The sequence below is a fragment of the Acipenser ruthenus genome, chromosome 10, assembly GCF_902713425.1.
Source record: "Acipenser ruthenus chromosome 10, fAciRut3.2 maternal haplotype, whole genome shotgun sequence".
Taxonomy (NCBI): Eukaryota; Metazoa; Chordata; class Actinopteri; order Acipenseriformes; family Acipenseridae; genus Acipenser; species Acipenser ruthenus.
This window is the reverse complement of record NC_081198.1, coordinates 32,487,972-32,503,595: the sequence shown is the minus strand read 5'-3', so window position 1 is coordinate 32,503,595 and position 15,624 is coordinate 32,487,972. Positions and strand designations below refer to the sequence as shown.

The window sequence follows — 15,624 nt, the reverse complement described above, 5'->3', positions numbered from 1 at the left end:
CACAAAAAGTGCTTTTTGTAAAAGAGATTTGTCTTCCTCAGAGAGAGAGAGAGACTCAGCCCTAAGTTGTGCTGAGGAGAAAATGGACCGCCACATGGTCACTGGGTATTTATGTTGTCTGCCAAAACATTTAATGTGATACAAGTAAGCACTGTAGAAACACATTTTAACAGACTAGCTTTGGTTTCTTTTAATACTTACAGACAAAAACATGTTAAAGGGAAACGCTCAGATGTTCAGAGTATTTGCACACCCAAGTAATGTTATTTAAACTATGCCTCTTTCTATAAACAAATATTTGATTAGTGAAAAACATCTTTAATTTATACATAAACGCCTTATTTATGAGCGAAAGATGGGAATGCTACTCACTTGTTCTCTTATATTCATTTGAGTTACTGATGCAATATGATACTTCTGTGTCCTGTCAAGCACTTCCACAACCCCCCTCCAGAGGAATAAAACCACCAATCCACCCAACAGCACTCCACCAGCTATTACACCTGCAAGGAATTCCGCTGAGAGGATATTGGGACATTCTGAAACACAAAAACATGTTACTAGTTGGTGCAGTGGGTTAATGAACTAGCCTCCTACAGTACCACTTGAGGCCAAATAGTCTCTATCCCCTTCAATATAATCCACCATGTTTTTGAAGCAGTCAGAAGACATTGCTTGGTACCCATATCATATAATTACTAATAATGAGTTTGACTGGATATACAGAAACTTCACATTTTGAAGTTCCCAGCTGGGAAGACCATATGCAGTTAGAAAATTAGGCAGGTTTAGGATCAGATGAAATAAACCAATATCTGTACACATTACATTTCCTCTCCTCTCTCCCCGCTAATGTGATTTAGCAATACAATGCTGGTTTGTTAGCTTTCTTTTGCCAATTTAATAAAGATAATTTTGCAATTGCTTATCTCAACAACGGTAATAACACATTGCCTTAACATAACATTTGTGTAACAGGGGGATGCTACCTGCGTGAGTCATCACTGAACAATAATGAGTTAGACACAGAGCATTGGGTGTTAACATGCCGCACAGGCGCGCAGATTTAATAAACACACAGGCTATTCGGGTACCAGTAATGGTAAACAAAACAAAACAAAGCTAAAAATAAAAGTTTGCCACACAAGGCGAGCGCTAGCCTCATTAAAAGAGATGTCCTGTTCCAAGCTATTTACTGGGCTTCTGTAAGGGGGTACCCGTTCAACCCCCGGCCCACCCCTTAAACCCAGTGTCCCCTGTCCCTTCTTGGGGCTCCTCTCCAGAGGACAGCCCCGGCTCTGGTGCAAGCCCCGGGCTTACTACTGGCATTGCTTGCAGTGGCACTGGAGGGAGGCCCAGCAGCAGTGGCACTGGCAATAGCACTGAGCACTCCGGCAGTGGCGGCCACCAACCACTGCAACTGCCTGTGCTTTAACAAAACCTGAACGCCTAAGCGATGTTTTCAAATACAAACCCTCTGTGTGTCTGTGACAGAGACAAAGTGATTCTTGGTGATACATCTCCCTCCTGACTCGTGAGGGCGCTGTGTAAAGGGAACAGAGTACCCTGGACTGGATGGCCAGACAATTCATTCCCAGGATTATGCGGAAGTTGGTCATCTAGAAATGGGGCAGAGCTCCGGTACAATAAATCATCAACCCGGAAGGGAAGTGATGTGGCAACCGCGGATTGGAGGAGCTGTTGCACTCGTTAATCAAGGGGTCATGATAGGTGGTACAAAAGGGGGCGGAGCGATGTGATCTGTTCCTTTTTGTAATGGTTAAATGTGAACCGGAAGGAGAAACCTGTGTTGTTATCGTGAGTGTTTTGTTTGTTTCTTGTCTTGTCTGAAAATACTGTTTGTTATTATTTAGACGGCTGAAACACGATCCGGAGCTGTAACCAAAGGCCAGCACTAAACCCGGACAACACTTCACTTTGTTTGCACAATAAACTGCATTTGCACTACGAGCACTAGAGCACGCACTGTGGACTTGTGTTTGTGTTTTGTGTTACGTGTGGGTTTAAAAGATCTAGACTGTTTATTATTTCGGGACCAACCCGTGGATTACAGTAAAGCAATACACGCTGCTGTATTGCTTATCATTGTAATTATTTACTGCTGTTTCGCCATCAGGCAATTGGATTATAAAATAAAACACCACTACACCTGGATTATCATTGTCTGTCTGTTTGCTGATCACCTGCACCTGCACACTGTTAACCACAGTCTATCTCGTCTCTCAGCGGATATCCACATAGTAACACAACACCCCTGCTATAATTAGCAAAAATGAATTTTAATTAAAAAATATTATTTCTGGTACTACACTAAATTAAAGAAATCTCTGTTTGCTAGCCATGCGTTTTGACTGTCTTGGACTTCCTGCGTCATTTCACCTGGAGGGTGAATTTGTCCCCACCCATTCACTGGCTTCTTTCCTGTCTATAATCAATTGTCTGTTTCCCCTAAGTTACCATGTACAATAAAATACATTTTTGTAGTTTTGTTAGTACAACAACAAAGGAGTGACATTTACTGCCAAATATGTGAAATAGAACTTGTGTATAAAAACAACAATGTTAATTTAAAGATCATTCCAGAAGTTCAATAATAGTTTGGTCAATAAATAACTGGTTAAGAGTAACTAGCGGGGTTCAAATAATGTACCTATAACATCCTGACACCTTTTTTACAATTAGAACTTTAAAGTCTGTTTCAAAGCTCTTTTCAAAATGGCCACTCTAGTGTACTAGGGTTTGAGATCTGTCCTTTAAATCACTGCAGGAGGAGCGATAAAAAAAGTAAATAAATAAAAAAATAACAAGTGTTCTGGCTTTTCTGTTCCTTACCACATCATGGATCGTTACTGCTGTGCTACCTGTTTGACAAAGTGGGCAATAATTCTTACACTATCAGTGCACCAGAGCGGACATTTTGAAAAGCGTTATTAAACAGTTATAGCAACACGTGGGGTCTTGTAACGCTATATTTGTTGGAACCCCGCTACTAACTCTAAATGTTTATAAAACATATTTTGTGTCAAATCTTGGCTTTAAATTATATGTTAACCGTGTTCATTTGTTTGGGGTGCATTTCCACCCTATTCCACCTTCTGTGTGAGCTTTATTATTGCCACTCTGTGATGCTGTGGCCGGCCATTTTGTTTTTTGTGGGGTGGTGTGAGAGGGCACTGTGGACCTCTCGAATATAGACCAGATTTGTGGTACACTATATACTTTCTTCTATAGGTTATATTGTAAACCCTTAAAGGGTGTTCCTTTAGGGATGCCACTCACAAAATGTCAGCACTATTCATAAATGGATAATTTCAGGTATCTTGCACTAAATCCCCAACCTTGTTCCTTGCTGATTTGAGCTTCATAGACATTCTCCCCATCCATTTCCTTCATAGAGAAAAACATCCAGCAGTCCTTAAAGTCCTTCTCTTTACATACATTTATATCCACCAGTCTGTCCACTATAATAGGTCTGATAGTTGAGCATGACTCTGAGCAGTTCCTGTGGTGTGGGCCAGTACCAAATGCCAAACACTCAATGCACGTCCTAAAAATAAATCAGTTATTTTATTCTCAGTCTCCGACGAAACAGGTAGTTCAATGTTTATCACATCATAAGGGTAACACGTTGTCAGTGAAATTCCTACCAAGCCACTGCTAAAAATAAAAACATTGAGATTCTTATGTGACTGATACATCTAGGAGATCCAGGAAATAGGCAACCTGCAACCTGCTTTATTTTGTAACAATGATGGTTTTAGAAAACATGATGTAGTACAGCTGATAAAGTTATGAACATGAGTTATTGGGTAATATCTGCTTTTTTACATCATTCTGTTCATTTTAAGGGTCTTTATTAAAAAAGAAAAGTGACACTTATGCAATGATCCTGTCCCTCCTTCTGTCTGTCTGTCTGTCACATGATAACTACCTAGATTTTGCACCAATCTTCACCAAGCTCCTAGCCTCTTATAGATGTATCAGATAGCATTATGCTACATTTTTATGAATAATCTGATAAACTTGTAGCAAATTCATTATTCTTTCTAACAGATGCAAGAAAGATGCAAATATAAGCATATTGGCAATCTTGTATAGGTCGTATGGTGTTACAGAATGCTGTTTCCACTGGTCTTTATAAGGAAACCGCTAGCATATATAAGACAAGGAGTTATACTTACGCATATTTTGGACAAGGTGACGGGCAGGCTGGGCACTCTCCACAGAAAGGTGGCTGATAGCCAGGCTTGCACTTGCACACGTTGCACTCACATTGGCCCCTCCCGCTGCACACAGTACCATTGGCGTTTTTACAGACCTCATCTGACCTCAAGCACTGGCATGCACTGCCCTGGTAGTTTTCCTCACATATACACTTCCCACAGTCACATTTCCCATGTCCTGAAATAACAAATTATTCAATTCAGTGCTTAATCCAAATCAATACAACTGGCAATAAATCCTCCTTACAAATACCTATACTGGGTCATCTTTGAAAATTGTTGGTTTTCGGTTCTCTGTAACCCAGCGTGTGTGGGGGTTAGGTTGCTGAATCTGAAAATCTGCCTCACCTCCACAGAGCTTGCCGTTGTTCAGTTCACAGTTCATGTTGTCACATTCACAGAATGTCCCATAAATCTGTTTTCCAGGGGTTTCGCTGGCGTGACACTGGCAGACACCGCACACACAGTCTCCGAGGTTTGAACAGATGCTGGTGCCATTGTCTCTTTTGCAGCCCTGGTTCAGTTCCTTTTCGGTCTTATCCCCGACACGATACTCACAGTTCTGCCCAACATGACCGGGGCCACAGCTGTTAGAAAAAAGAACAAGCTGGTCAGGCTAGTCTGATATGGGCCTTTTTATAATATAATGGGCTTATTAGTTTTAGTGTTGCTTATTTGTTTTAGTGTTGAGTTTTCACTAATTGTGTAGTTTGTATTGAACATTTAACTGGAGAATGTCCCAATAACTATGACATACTGCTGGAAGCTACTTAGCAATAAAAAAAGTAAAAACACTGAAAATACAGTAATAGTTTTATCTTCTCACTGTGTCCAAATTGCAATTAATCTGGAATTATAGCTGTTATACAATGCATAGAACATACAGCATAGTTCTAAATTTAAAAAGAACAGTTTTTATGTTTAATATTAGTTGCTGAGTACAATCTTCATTTTTAATTTATAATAAGATAATACGTCATGTCAGGTGTCTTATTATTATAACATAAATCATTTTGCAGTTTGAACAGCTCAACTTTGCTGTATATTTGCCGCAACTGCACACAAGATGACATCTCTTCTAACAATAAGAGACACCCTACCACATTTTAACTTAAAACAGAATGTAACGGTGCAATTTTTATTATGACAGTGCAGTGGGTTAGCCATCTATTTAGGGCTTGTGGTTAATGCAGTGAAAACTTTAGTTACTGTTTCAGTGGGCAAACATCTTTTTGAGTCGGTATGTAGGATGTTTTTATAAAGACCGAATGGGGTGCTGCTTACTGCTTATTTTTTCTTAACAATTGAACACCAGTAAGATTCCCTGAGCAAGGCCCTCAATGTATTTTATCATAGCTTACTGAACCAATCCAGTTACCTGCAGATTCCACACTCAATATGTCCATTGGTGTTGCAGTCAGCAGGATCTCTCTGGTCATCACAGTCACACTGGCAAGGTGTTATTATTTTCACAGTCAGCTTCTCTGTGAACCCCAGGGGTCTGATTTCAAAGGACTGAGGTTCCATGCACCTTTCTGCAGTAACAGTTACATCAAAAGAAATCTATAAGTTAAAAAAGAGAAAGTCAGGTCTCCCAAACGGCTATAACAAATCATTAATATACAAAATGCTTGTACTTCTTTTGTCTGGATATATTGGTGGTGTTGTAGGCTTGTCGCTGTTGGCAGCTGGGCAGTGGGGATAGACAACCATAATGTTGATTATATAGTCTAAAGTGTAGATTACAAATTAAGGGGGGGTTACGAAGAGGACTACAGTGTTTTATTCCAGTCGCATTACAAAAAAAGACCTTGATTTGGAGAGTCCAGACAAGAGCAACTAGTCAAATCCCAGGGCTAACAGGTTTACATTATGACAGCAGGGTTTAGTGAACTAAACCAGCTCAGAGTAGGAGATTCTAACACAGAGTGGTGAGGGTATTGAATAGTTTACCATGCCATGTTGTTGCCTCCTCATAACTTTACTTAACTCCTTAAGATGTATGTTAAGTCAACTATGAAGTGCCCCTCAAACAGAGAGGCCACTCACTATATACATAATATGTTAAGAAAACAAACAAGTTTCTTATGGAATTATGGCTACTTTGGCCCATATATAAATACTTACTGATCACCTGTAATTAGTATAATTGTTTCTACAATCAAGAACTATGTTAAGAAAACACAGACCAAGTAGACATTCCCTTATAAAAACGTACCATAGTAAAGCAAAGTGTAATACAGCATAGTGAAAGACATAGTAAAGCATATTAATAAACATGACAACCTAGGATAAACTATGGTAAATGCATAGTATAACCATGGGAAAAGCATGGGAAAACTGCTAAAAATATAGAGCAAAAATATCGTAGTAAACTTTCATAGGGGATTTATGATCTATTGTCATTTTTGTTAACAGGAAACACATTTTTGTGTGCCCAGACATAATGCCAGTTTACCTCCTGGTTGATTTTCACATTGCTGCATGATCTCTTGGGTTCATTCGTCTTTGTCTTATCAGCACAGTTTGAGATATACGAGATGGTGACACCATCTGGGAGATTATTGTGTTCCATAATCACAGTCGAGGACAGGTTCTGGGGTTAGAAAGGAACACCGTTATGTGGAAACTCCAGAATTTAAAATGGGAATTACATAAGCAAAAACACTGGGGTGTAGCTATTTATTCAGTTGATTGAAACAGAAACACTCTGTTGGATGGCCTTTTGTTGTACATAACTGAACCTTCACTTCGTGCCAAAAGATTTCCTTGGCAAAAAACATAGCTAATCAGCAACCACAAAAAATGTACAAGCGTTTTTGTGCTTACTGGGGAAGCCCAGGAATGAAATTCTTCCTGTACCCAGTAACAGGACTTATTTTAATGACAGTACTGGGTACCGGGAGTCATTAAAATAGTCTCAAAATAAACCAATGGATGACCTATTTCCCGTAATTATTGGCAGCAATATCATGAGGAGAAGCTATTTGGCAGCTTTGGATTATTGGTTATGATGTGCTGTGATTGGTACCCTCCCCTGATATCGACAACTAACTCTTTGCTGAAGGAATGGAAAGCAAAAGACTGTTGTTCATAGAAGTATAAATGATAACAGAAGCTATACAGTAGCTGACACAAACATACTGTAGAGGTGATATTGAACAAGCAAATAATAACACTTTAAATATTAACATATGTAAACGAACATAGTACCCAAGAGCTTTTAGGACTTACACTATAGGCATCCTTGATGAGAGTCACTACGTTACTGGAGTCTGTTGCTAGCTCACCTACAGCAGACTTGGGTATCATGTCACTCAGTTCCTGTGAGAATACAAATATTCACCACTTGAAAATGCTCAATCCGAATTCTTAGATAAAACTTTATATTTTTTCTGCAATTTGACCGTTCTCCACACTGGCAACATCCAATGTTGTAACACACTCATTTTGCATTGGTTTCTTTGAATTGAGGAGTTTCTAAGAAGGGATAAACTTTAGTACCAGCTGAAATTCCCCATTTAGTCTGGGAACTGGGTGACAATTAGCATGTGATCTGACCCTCACAGTTTTTATATGTAGTTAGATTATATTTATTAAAATTCAGTAAGGTTAAGAAAACAATAACATTTTAGGAGATTTACATGTTTCTTAAACCCCTTTATATATAATGCATAGGTGTTTTGAATTTACTTTTTATAGCATTAGTATGGCAGATGGCATAGTAAAATAGACAGTTCCAAAGAACCTTAACCTGTACAGAAATCATTAAGGCATTCAATAAAGTCACTTTCAAAGGTCAACCACAATTCAAGGTCAACAGAAATCAGTAACGGGTTTGCCCACCATTGGCATCGATGATGGCCTGACATCTCCTGCCCATGGATCGAATCAGAGCCTGGATAACATGCCGGGGAATGGCAAACCACTCTTGCTCAAATGCCTGGAAAAGTCCTTGTTACGTCTGTGGCTCGGGGTGACGTCGTCACAGACGTCGATCAAGCTCGTCCCACAAATGCTCAATGGGGTTCAGATCTGGTGATCGAGACGGCCAGGGAAGCACTTGAACATTGTTCTGAGTGAGGAAAGCTGTGGTGGTCTGGGCTGCGTGCGGTCATGCATTGTCATGCTGAAAAATGACATTACGATGGTTCATGAATGGGATCACATGAGGCCGTATGATCTCATGACGATAGCGCTGAGCTGTCAGGTTGCCTTGAACATGAACAAGGTTGGTTCTGTCACTGTCTGAGATTGCCACCCACACCATGACACTCCCACCACCAAATATGTCAAGATGTTGCACACTGTTGGCCACAAAAGACATACAGTTCTTTTCTTGTTTTTCCCTTTTTCAACTCCCTCTTTATTCCTTTTATTACAGCTCCGAGTGGTTTGCCTTCAGGTAAGTATCAGGACACTTTGGGTGGAACTGCTCCAAAAGGTCCGACACTTCCTACGTTGCCGAGATGTCTGATCCAGAATTCCCGGATGTGAAGAGGGCGGTCTTTCTGGTTTCCCCACCAGAAATAATGTTCAACAAAATAAAGGATAATGTTCAACAAAATAAAGTTTTTAAAGTCTCTCACGAGTCAGTGTGGTTATTTTTAGATTAAATCACAAAGTCACATGCCTTCAGGTTTACCCCTCACTCCCAGGTTCCCTATTTGGCTGGTTATATAACGATTAACTATAAAAACAATTACATAATCAGCGGCAATTTGCAACAGACTTCGCTATTCCAGTTTTAATCCAAGCAATCTGGAGTCTGTTCCCTGCGGCAACCTCCCACGAACTGCCTTGACTCTCTCAGCTTGCCTTCTTATATACCCAGGAGTCCCCGCCCATCCTGCCTCTGCGACGGAGGCTCCTGGGACTTGTAGTTTTTTACTCTTGGACGGCCATTTCTTAAAGCGACGAAGCCTAGCTTCCTCACAATAAATAAATATATATATATATATATATATATATAAATATATATATATATATATATATATATATATACACACACACACACACACAGTGTATATCTGTTTTAATGTTACCTTGTAAACAGATTTCATGTCACTGGTAACAGCGAAAATAGGCTGGATGTTATTTTCAGCTAACTTTACTGCCAGCTCACCCACAGATGGATAGTCCTGTTAAAAAAAATAAACAAATAAAAAGACAATCAATTAGCTTTGTTCAGTATCTCCCCTCAGATGCCCTGGGCCTGTTTTTGCATTTAACGGTGATTACATTCGGAGGTTTTCAGAATCTCAAAAATCATTTTTAGACAGATTCTGTTTAGGAATTCTGAATGTTTTTTTTTTTTTTTACAGAACTTTTTTGTAACTCATTTTGTAATCTATCTTCATTCATTCAAATCCAATGACAGAAAGCCTGGTTACATTGCCTGGTTCCAAATGATGCAACATTGCTAAGCAGTTGTTTAATTTAGGGTTAAATATACTTTTTTTCCCATACATTGTACTTGTTATATAAAAATAATGTTCCATGGATGTTCACAGAGTGCTGTGTTAATTTCAGTAATGGAATACGTGCCCTCTATTTATTTTAATGTATTGTACAAGTAAATTCTACAATTGTATTGTCATTTTTATTGTTATGTAAATGAGAGTACTGTATATGGTATTACCGATCGATTGCATTGCATTGTATTTCATTATCCCTGGATAAGGTTCTTCAGGGCTAACAAGCTGATAATAAATGTATTTAGTTCTTCCATATATATTTCTACAATAACACTTTTCTACAATATCATTTTGTGACTGCAAAATGAAAGTGCACCGTATATAACCCTGTATATTAACTAAAAAAAAAAAGCCAGACGGCTCCTCTGAAGAATATGTTTTACCAGCTTATACATTTTAGCTGTTCATCCTTTTTGTTACCCCTACTACTTTACTTTACTAATGCACATACATCTAAAATGATCTTAACTTATGCACAGTATGTATTTATTCTTCAAATCCAATTATTTCTGAAATGATTTAGGTGATTGTGGCAATGTGCCCCGCCCCTGTGTGCATTTCTGTGTTATATGTTGTGTGTGGTGTGTTAATGTTGGTGTATAGAGATGGCTGCACGGGATATAAATGGTTGTGTGTAGCACGAGTTATTTAAAATGTATAATTGTATTTAGGCACGGGGGTTGCACTTCACTTCACATGCATTTAAAGTATTTTAATATGTGAACATGGGGTTTTCACAGATTAGTTCACGTGCTGGGATTCAAGTGAATAATTAATTGGTAATTAAATCACAGCACAATTGTATATATAGATGCACATTTCATTCACTCGGGGTTGTGTGCCCGAGAGTGGAAAACGGGTGAGAGAGAAAGGAGAGTGTAAATAACAATTGCTACTACATGCTGGAGAACCAGCACGGTACTTGTTTATGTCTGTTCGTCCACTCGTTTGTTTGTCTGTTTATTGTCTGTTCGTTTTGGCGACTGTGCCGTTTTGTATTTTACAAAGTGTTTTTGTGTTTGTTCAAACCTTTTATTTTGCCGTACTTAATAAACCGCGTAACAGCGCTTTCATTCATTATTTTCACTCGCAGTGCTGTGTGTTCATTTCTGGTCTGAGGTCATCACTAAAGTCCGCTTGTCACAGTGATTTACAAATTACCTAAGAGTGGCTGGATACTTTGCTTATTATCTTAAATGACCTACTGTAGCTAAAGTGCAAATTACTTCTTCAGTGGTCTATATTTTGGACTTCGTCTAGTTAATTTTCATAGTATCTAAGGGGTGTTTGTGTATTAGCAAGCTAATGTCAGAAAGGTTCTAGTTAACAGCAAATTATCTAATTTTGGACTGTAATAGATATATTAATTGGGTAGCAGGACAACTACTTTCTGGCAAAACACAATTCAGACTGCAAGAACCTGCTTGTTTTTGGAAAATACATCCACATGGGATGCAAAGTATGATGCATAGTTCTGTTTCCTGTATACACACCAATTCATTGCTTTTGGTGTACCGATTTCCCTCCAAATGGCACTTGCCATCATTGGGAGTCAGAATAGAACCAAGTTTGCCATCTCCTGCAAAGTGAAACCCGGCATCAGATGTGTAGACCAGCAGACGAGTGTTGTTGCCCCAGCCAATCTTGTCCTGCAGAAGACATCAAGGAAATGATTTTAATATTCTGAATATATTCAGACAATTGTAGTATTTCATTTTTTTCTTGTAAATGAAATCATGGTAGAGCGGGTAAATAAGGTAAACCACAAATATGCAAGGTAAAGCATTTTAAAAAACAAAGTAAAGCAAGGGAAATAAAAATGCATGGCAAAGCCTAGTAAACTACAAAATTTCCATGCAGACGTATGTGGGTAAAAACTTCAATCATAAAATATGTACTAAAGATTACAAATGTAAGAGAACGGTTTTAGGGCGGTGTAACAGGGCCAGGAGCCCTGTACATGAAAAGGGGGCGGGGCAAAGCCCTGCCATAAATGTATCGTTTATTTTAGAATGGGGTACCCCTCCACCCCTGTGCAATTTATTATTTTGTATTTGTTTTGTTGTATTATTATTATTATTATTATTATTATTATTATTATTATTATTATTATTATGTATTCATAAATATGACGGTGTAGCTGTGTTTTGTTATTGTTTTATTAAATGTGACGGTGAAGAGCCGTGTGTTTTGTATTGTTTCACAGCGTGGATAGGAAGCCCCATCCACATTAAAAACCTTGTGCAGAAGGTGACCATCTCCTGAGATAATTAATTGTTTAATTGTTGCTAATTGGGAGATGGTCACCTGCATATAAGCCTGCAGCTCTCTGCACTCAGGGTGGGTGTACAGAGAAGAGTACGGGAGAGTGAGAGGAGAAAGGAGAAAAGAAAATTTAAAAAATATACAGGATCAGTGACAGAGTTTGCCCAGCCTGACCTGTATTGGCTATTGTGTTTTGTGTTCAGTTTTTGTTTTTGTTAAAACCTTTATTTTTGCTCTGTGAGCAAGTGTGTTTTTTTGTTAAACCTTTTATTTTTGTTATTGTTTAAATAAATGGCGCACACCGCGTCTTTTGCCCTGCAGTACTTTGTTTTTGTGTCTCTCTGGTCTGACGTCACCACTCAGCCATCTCTGTCACAGGCTGTGATTATCTTATGTTAATCACAGCCTCTTAATGCTTAATTAAGACATGATTATGAGCATGACTTGACATTACATCACAGAAGGACTTATATCAACAACCCCCCTTTTGTACCCCACAGACTGCAGCCTGCATCATGGCATCCAGGCCTCCCTCAGGTGAGTCCAAGTTTCCTGAGATGAACTGAGCCGAGACCTCCTGCTGAAATCTGGACCCGTCATCCGTCAGGCTCAGTACATGCTGGTAACCAAACGCTGCCTGGCAATACTGTTCAGCATCTGGACACGGCTTCTTCAGCTTCTCTGGGCGGGAGTCTGTGTACGGCAAAACCGTTTTGTCCACGAAAGAGCCAAACCCTGGGAAAGAGGAAGTTAATGCGTTAGGCTTGGGTGTGTCGGGAGGTATATTGTGGAGGGGACTCACATAGCAGACATATCTACTATAAACAAAATATCATACAAGGTTACCTTTGTCGCACATTTCTGGTGAACAGCCTCACCTTTTATACAGAGAGTTGTCAATTGAGGATTGACTATTGCCTTTCCCTAGCTTTCACTGCGGAAACCAGTTTGGATAGCTGATTTAATAGCCTTGTAGGCATTAACCCTGTAATCAGTACCACAAAATAAAACATGATATTTAGGCTTAGACTGGGGGACACATGAAACAACAAACAACAGTCCTTTATAAATCAATGGTCTGTTAGGTTTTTGTTCCTGTGGCAAAATTAGTATGTGGCAGATGAGCATTTACATGGATACATTTCAATAATAACAATATGCTGATAATGATGTTGTAAATGGAAATAGTTATTAATGTTTTGTAAAGCTTAAGTTGATACTGCTTGAGGGATTAATTTACCTATTCGTGCATAAGGGGTGATCTCTTTAAGAGCCTTTAGTATATCTGTCCCCAGGTCTTTCACTTTTTTCAGATCATCGTTCATGGAGTAGGAGAGGTCCATCAGGTAGTAGAGGTCCACTGGGTATCCCTCAGCACGCTTGAACCTCACAGGGAAAGTCGTGGGCTTGCCTGAAATGAAGTTTTCTGTTTTTTTTTTTTTTTTACATTGGTATGTACAGAACCATTAAAAAGTATTCATTATTCAAACACCACTAGACATAAAATAGAATCCTATAAGTATAATAATATTAATACATTTACGCAGAAGTTTTTTCTTGAAAATATGTTTGCTAAAAGTTTATCTTTCTATTGCTGGCTATTAATAGAGCTATAAACATGCCATCATTTTCGGGGTATACAATCATTTACATATTTGAGGATGATGAGATGGGATGTGTGGAATGCACTGAAGCGTGTTGTTAATGATTTTGTTCTTCAGATTTGTTTTTGCAGCTCACACAGGAGTGCTAGCGTTTGGCACACACACACATCACACACTAGAGTCCACTAGTGTGCAGGTCAGATTTTTACGACCCATTTCCGACCTGGACCCGCTACTACAGGACTTGACCCGAACCTGCAACCCGCTGCAACACCGTCTTCATACCCGAGACCCGATTCGACCTGCTGTAATAAGATCTGTGACCCGACCCAAACCCGCAAGTGTTTGTCCTTCACCTACTGCCTGCGACAACTGACTCTCTCACGCTCTCACATTCACACACTTGTCGCTACCATTCACCACAGATTGAGTTTATACAATAGGCTATACAGCGTGGTAGCTTTCTCTAGTGGTCTGCATATATTTTAACATTGTAACATTAACTATCTCTACTTACTTTACTATAAAATACCTGTCTATTCCTTTCATGCTACCAGTTGAAATGGAGCTTTGTGATAACCTAAATTAAACAACTGTATAGAAAGTGTATTTAGTTTGTTGTGTTAAATGTATGTGTAAAAAGCATGCTGTCATTTTAAAAAAGTATATTACACGAGTCCCTTACTAATACAGACACCGTTATGCTGTACATTGGGATATGCCGGACACAATGTATGTCCCCCAATAATATCCAGTTGAGTGTGACGCTCGGTCACTGTGAAATGCATGATCCAAAGAGGCACTCTGGAAAAAGAAGTGGCTGTTATACTGAAACCAGAGTGTGGTGATAAAAGTTATGATAAATTAATTATAGCATAAATCCTTAAGCTATCTTGAGGCAAGTGAACATGTATTTGGATACTATCTCAAGACACAAGCCCCCAATTATGTATAAACAATACCTTACTATAATTATCTAGGGTTTTACCACCATACCTTCTATACCATCAAAACTACATTCACATTTAAGTGTAATCAAAAATTACACTGAACATATGAATATATATTTTACAGTAATCATCAAATTCTGGTTATGGAAATGATTGATACGGCATATGATTTAAGGTTTAGACAATATTCAATTCTGATTCAATTCAATGTTATCATTATATCAGTGCAGTTCAACAGTCAAAATCAAAACAAATACATGTTGTTGACAGTAATACTTTATTTTATTTCAGTTACAAAAATAAAACAGATTGTATTAGATTGTAATAAGTAGTTTTCAATGTATAATCAGTTATTATACTAAGTATGGTTAATATCATTATATCTTCCTCATCTTCATTTGTACAGAGTCATACATCTTACAAAATACTTTAAGTTAAAAATACTCTTTTGTTAAATAACTTTTATCAGGTTATACATTTTATCTTGATAATCACAATGTAGTACCAAATAAAATCATATATGTACAATAATTATCATTCTAATGAATGTGAGATGGCAGGGAGGGGGTTAAAACCTCTCTGCAGAAAAAACATGTGTGGAATGCACATTTGAATTGTTTAATTGTTTTTGTTTAATTGTTTTATTGATTGATCATTACCTGCACCTGGCTACTATTGAAAATTGGAGCCAGGTGCAGGGTTTAAAAGGAGAGCAGTCAGTCTGCTCTGGGTGGCTGCTGAAGAGGGTAGAAGCCTGACTGTGCTGGTGTGTGGGTACAGCCGTAAAATTAAGGGGGAAAAAAAGGTAGCGTGAAGCCTTTGTTTTGTGTGTCCTGTTCTGTTTGTTTTTGTACAGGTAAACAGCTTAGCTGTCCTGTTTAGTTTAGGTTCCTGTTTTGTTTAGTTATTGCTCAAAGAGAGCTAGGTGTTTGTTTTGTTTATTTTTGTTTTTGTGTTTTCATTAAAAATAGCGCAACCGCGCTCAAAAAAAAAATCAATTTCTGTGTGTTGGGTCAGTGTTTTTAAAGGGGCAACGAACCGCGCTGAGGGCGATTCTATTACATGAATTTATTCTATTTTAATC

The 15,624-nt window shown here is 38.5% G+C and overlaps 1 protein-coding gene across 4 annotated transcripts in view; it reads right to left on the bottom strand.

Annotated features, from left to right (window-relative positions):
- Positions 1-15,624, bottom strand: part of LOC117403959 (integrin beta-2-like) — a 41,932-nt gene that overhangs the window by 5,208 nt on the left and 21,100 nt on the right. For 2 of the 4 annotated variants that reach the window (XM_059032045.1, XM_059032044.1), the window contains 11 exons: positions 13,227-13,397; positions 12,480-12,721; positions 11,215-11,370; positions 9,290-9,385; positions 7,479-7,568; positions 6,703-6,840; positions 5,623-5,807; positions 4,593-4,831; positions 4,203-4,422; positions 3,360-3,568; positions 373-539 (listed from right to left, as the gene is read on the bottom strand). In XM_059032045.1, the coding sequence (XP_058888028.1) occupies positions 373-539; positions 3,360-3,568; positions 4,203-4,422; positions 4,593-4,831; positions 5,623-5,807; positions 6,703-6,840; positions 7,479-7,568; positions 9,290-9,385; positions 11,215-11,370; positions 12,480-12,721; positions 13,227-13,397 (1,913 nt within the window). The remainder of the gene's footprint in view (positions 1-372; positions 540-3,359; positions 3,569-4,202; positions 4,423-4,592; positions 4,832-5,622; positions 5,808-6,702; positions 6,841-7,478; positions 7,569-9,289; positions 9,386-11,214; positions 11,371-12,479; positions 12,722-13,226; positions 13,398-15,624) is intronic. The other 2 variants (XR_009329708.1, XM_059032046.1) reach the window with 2 other exon arrangements.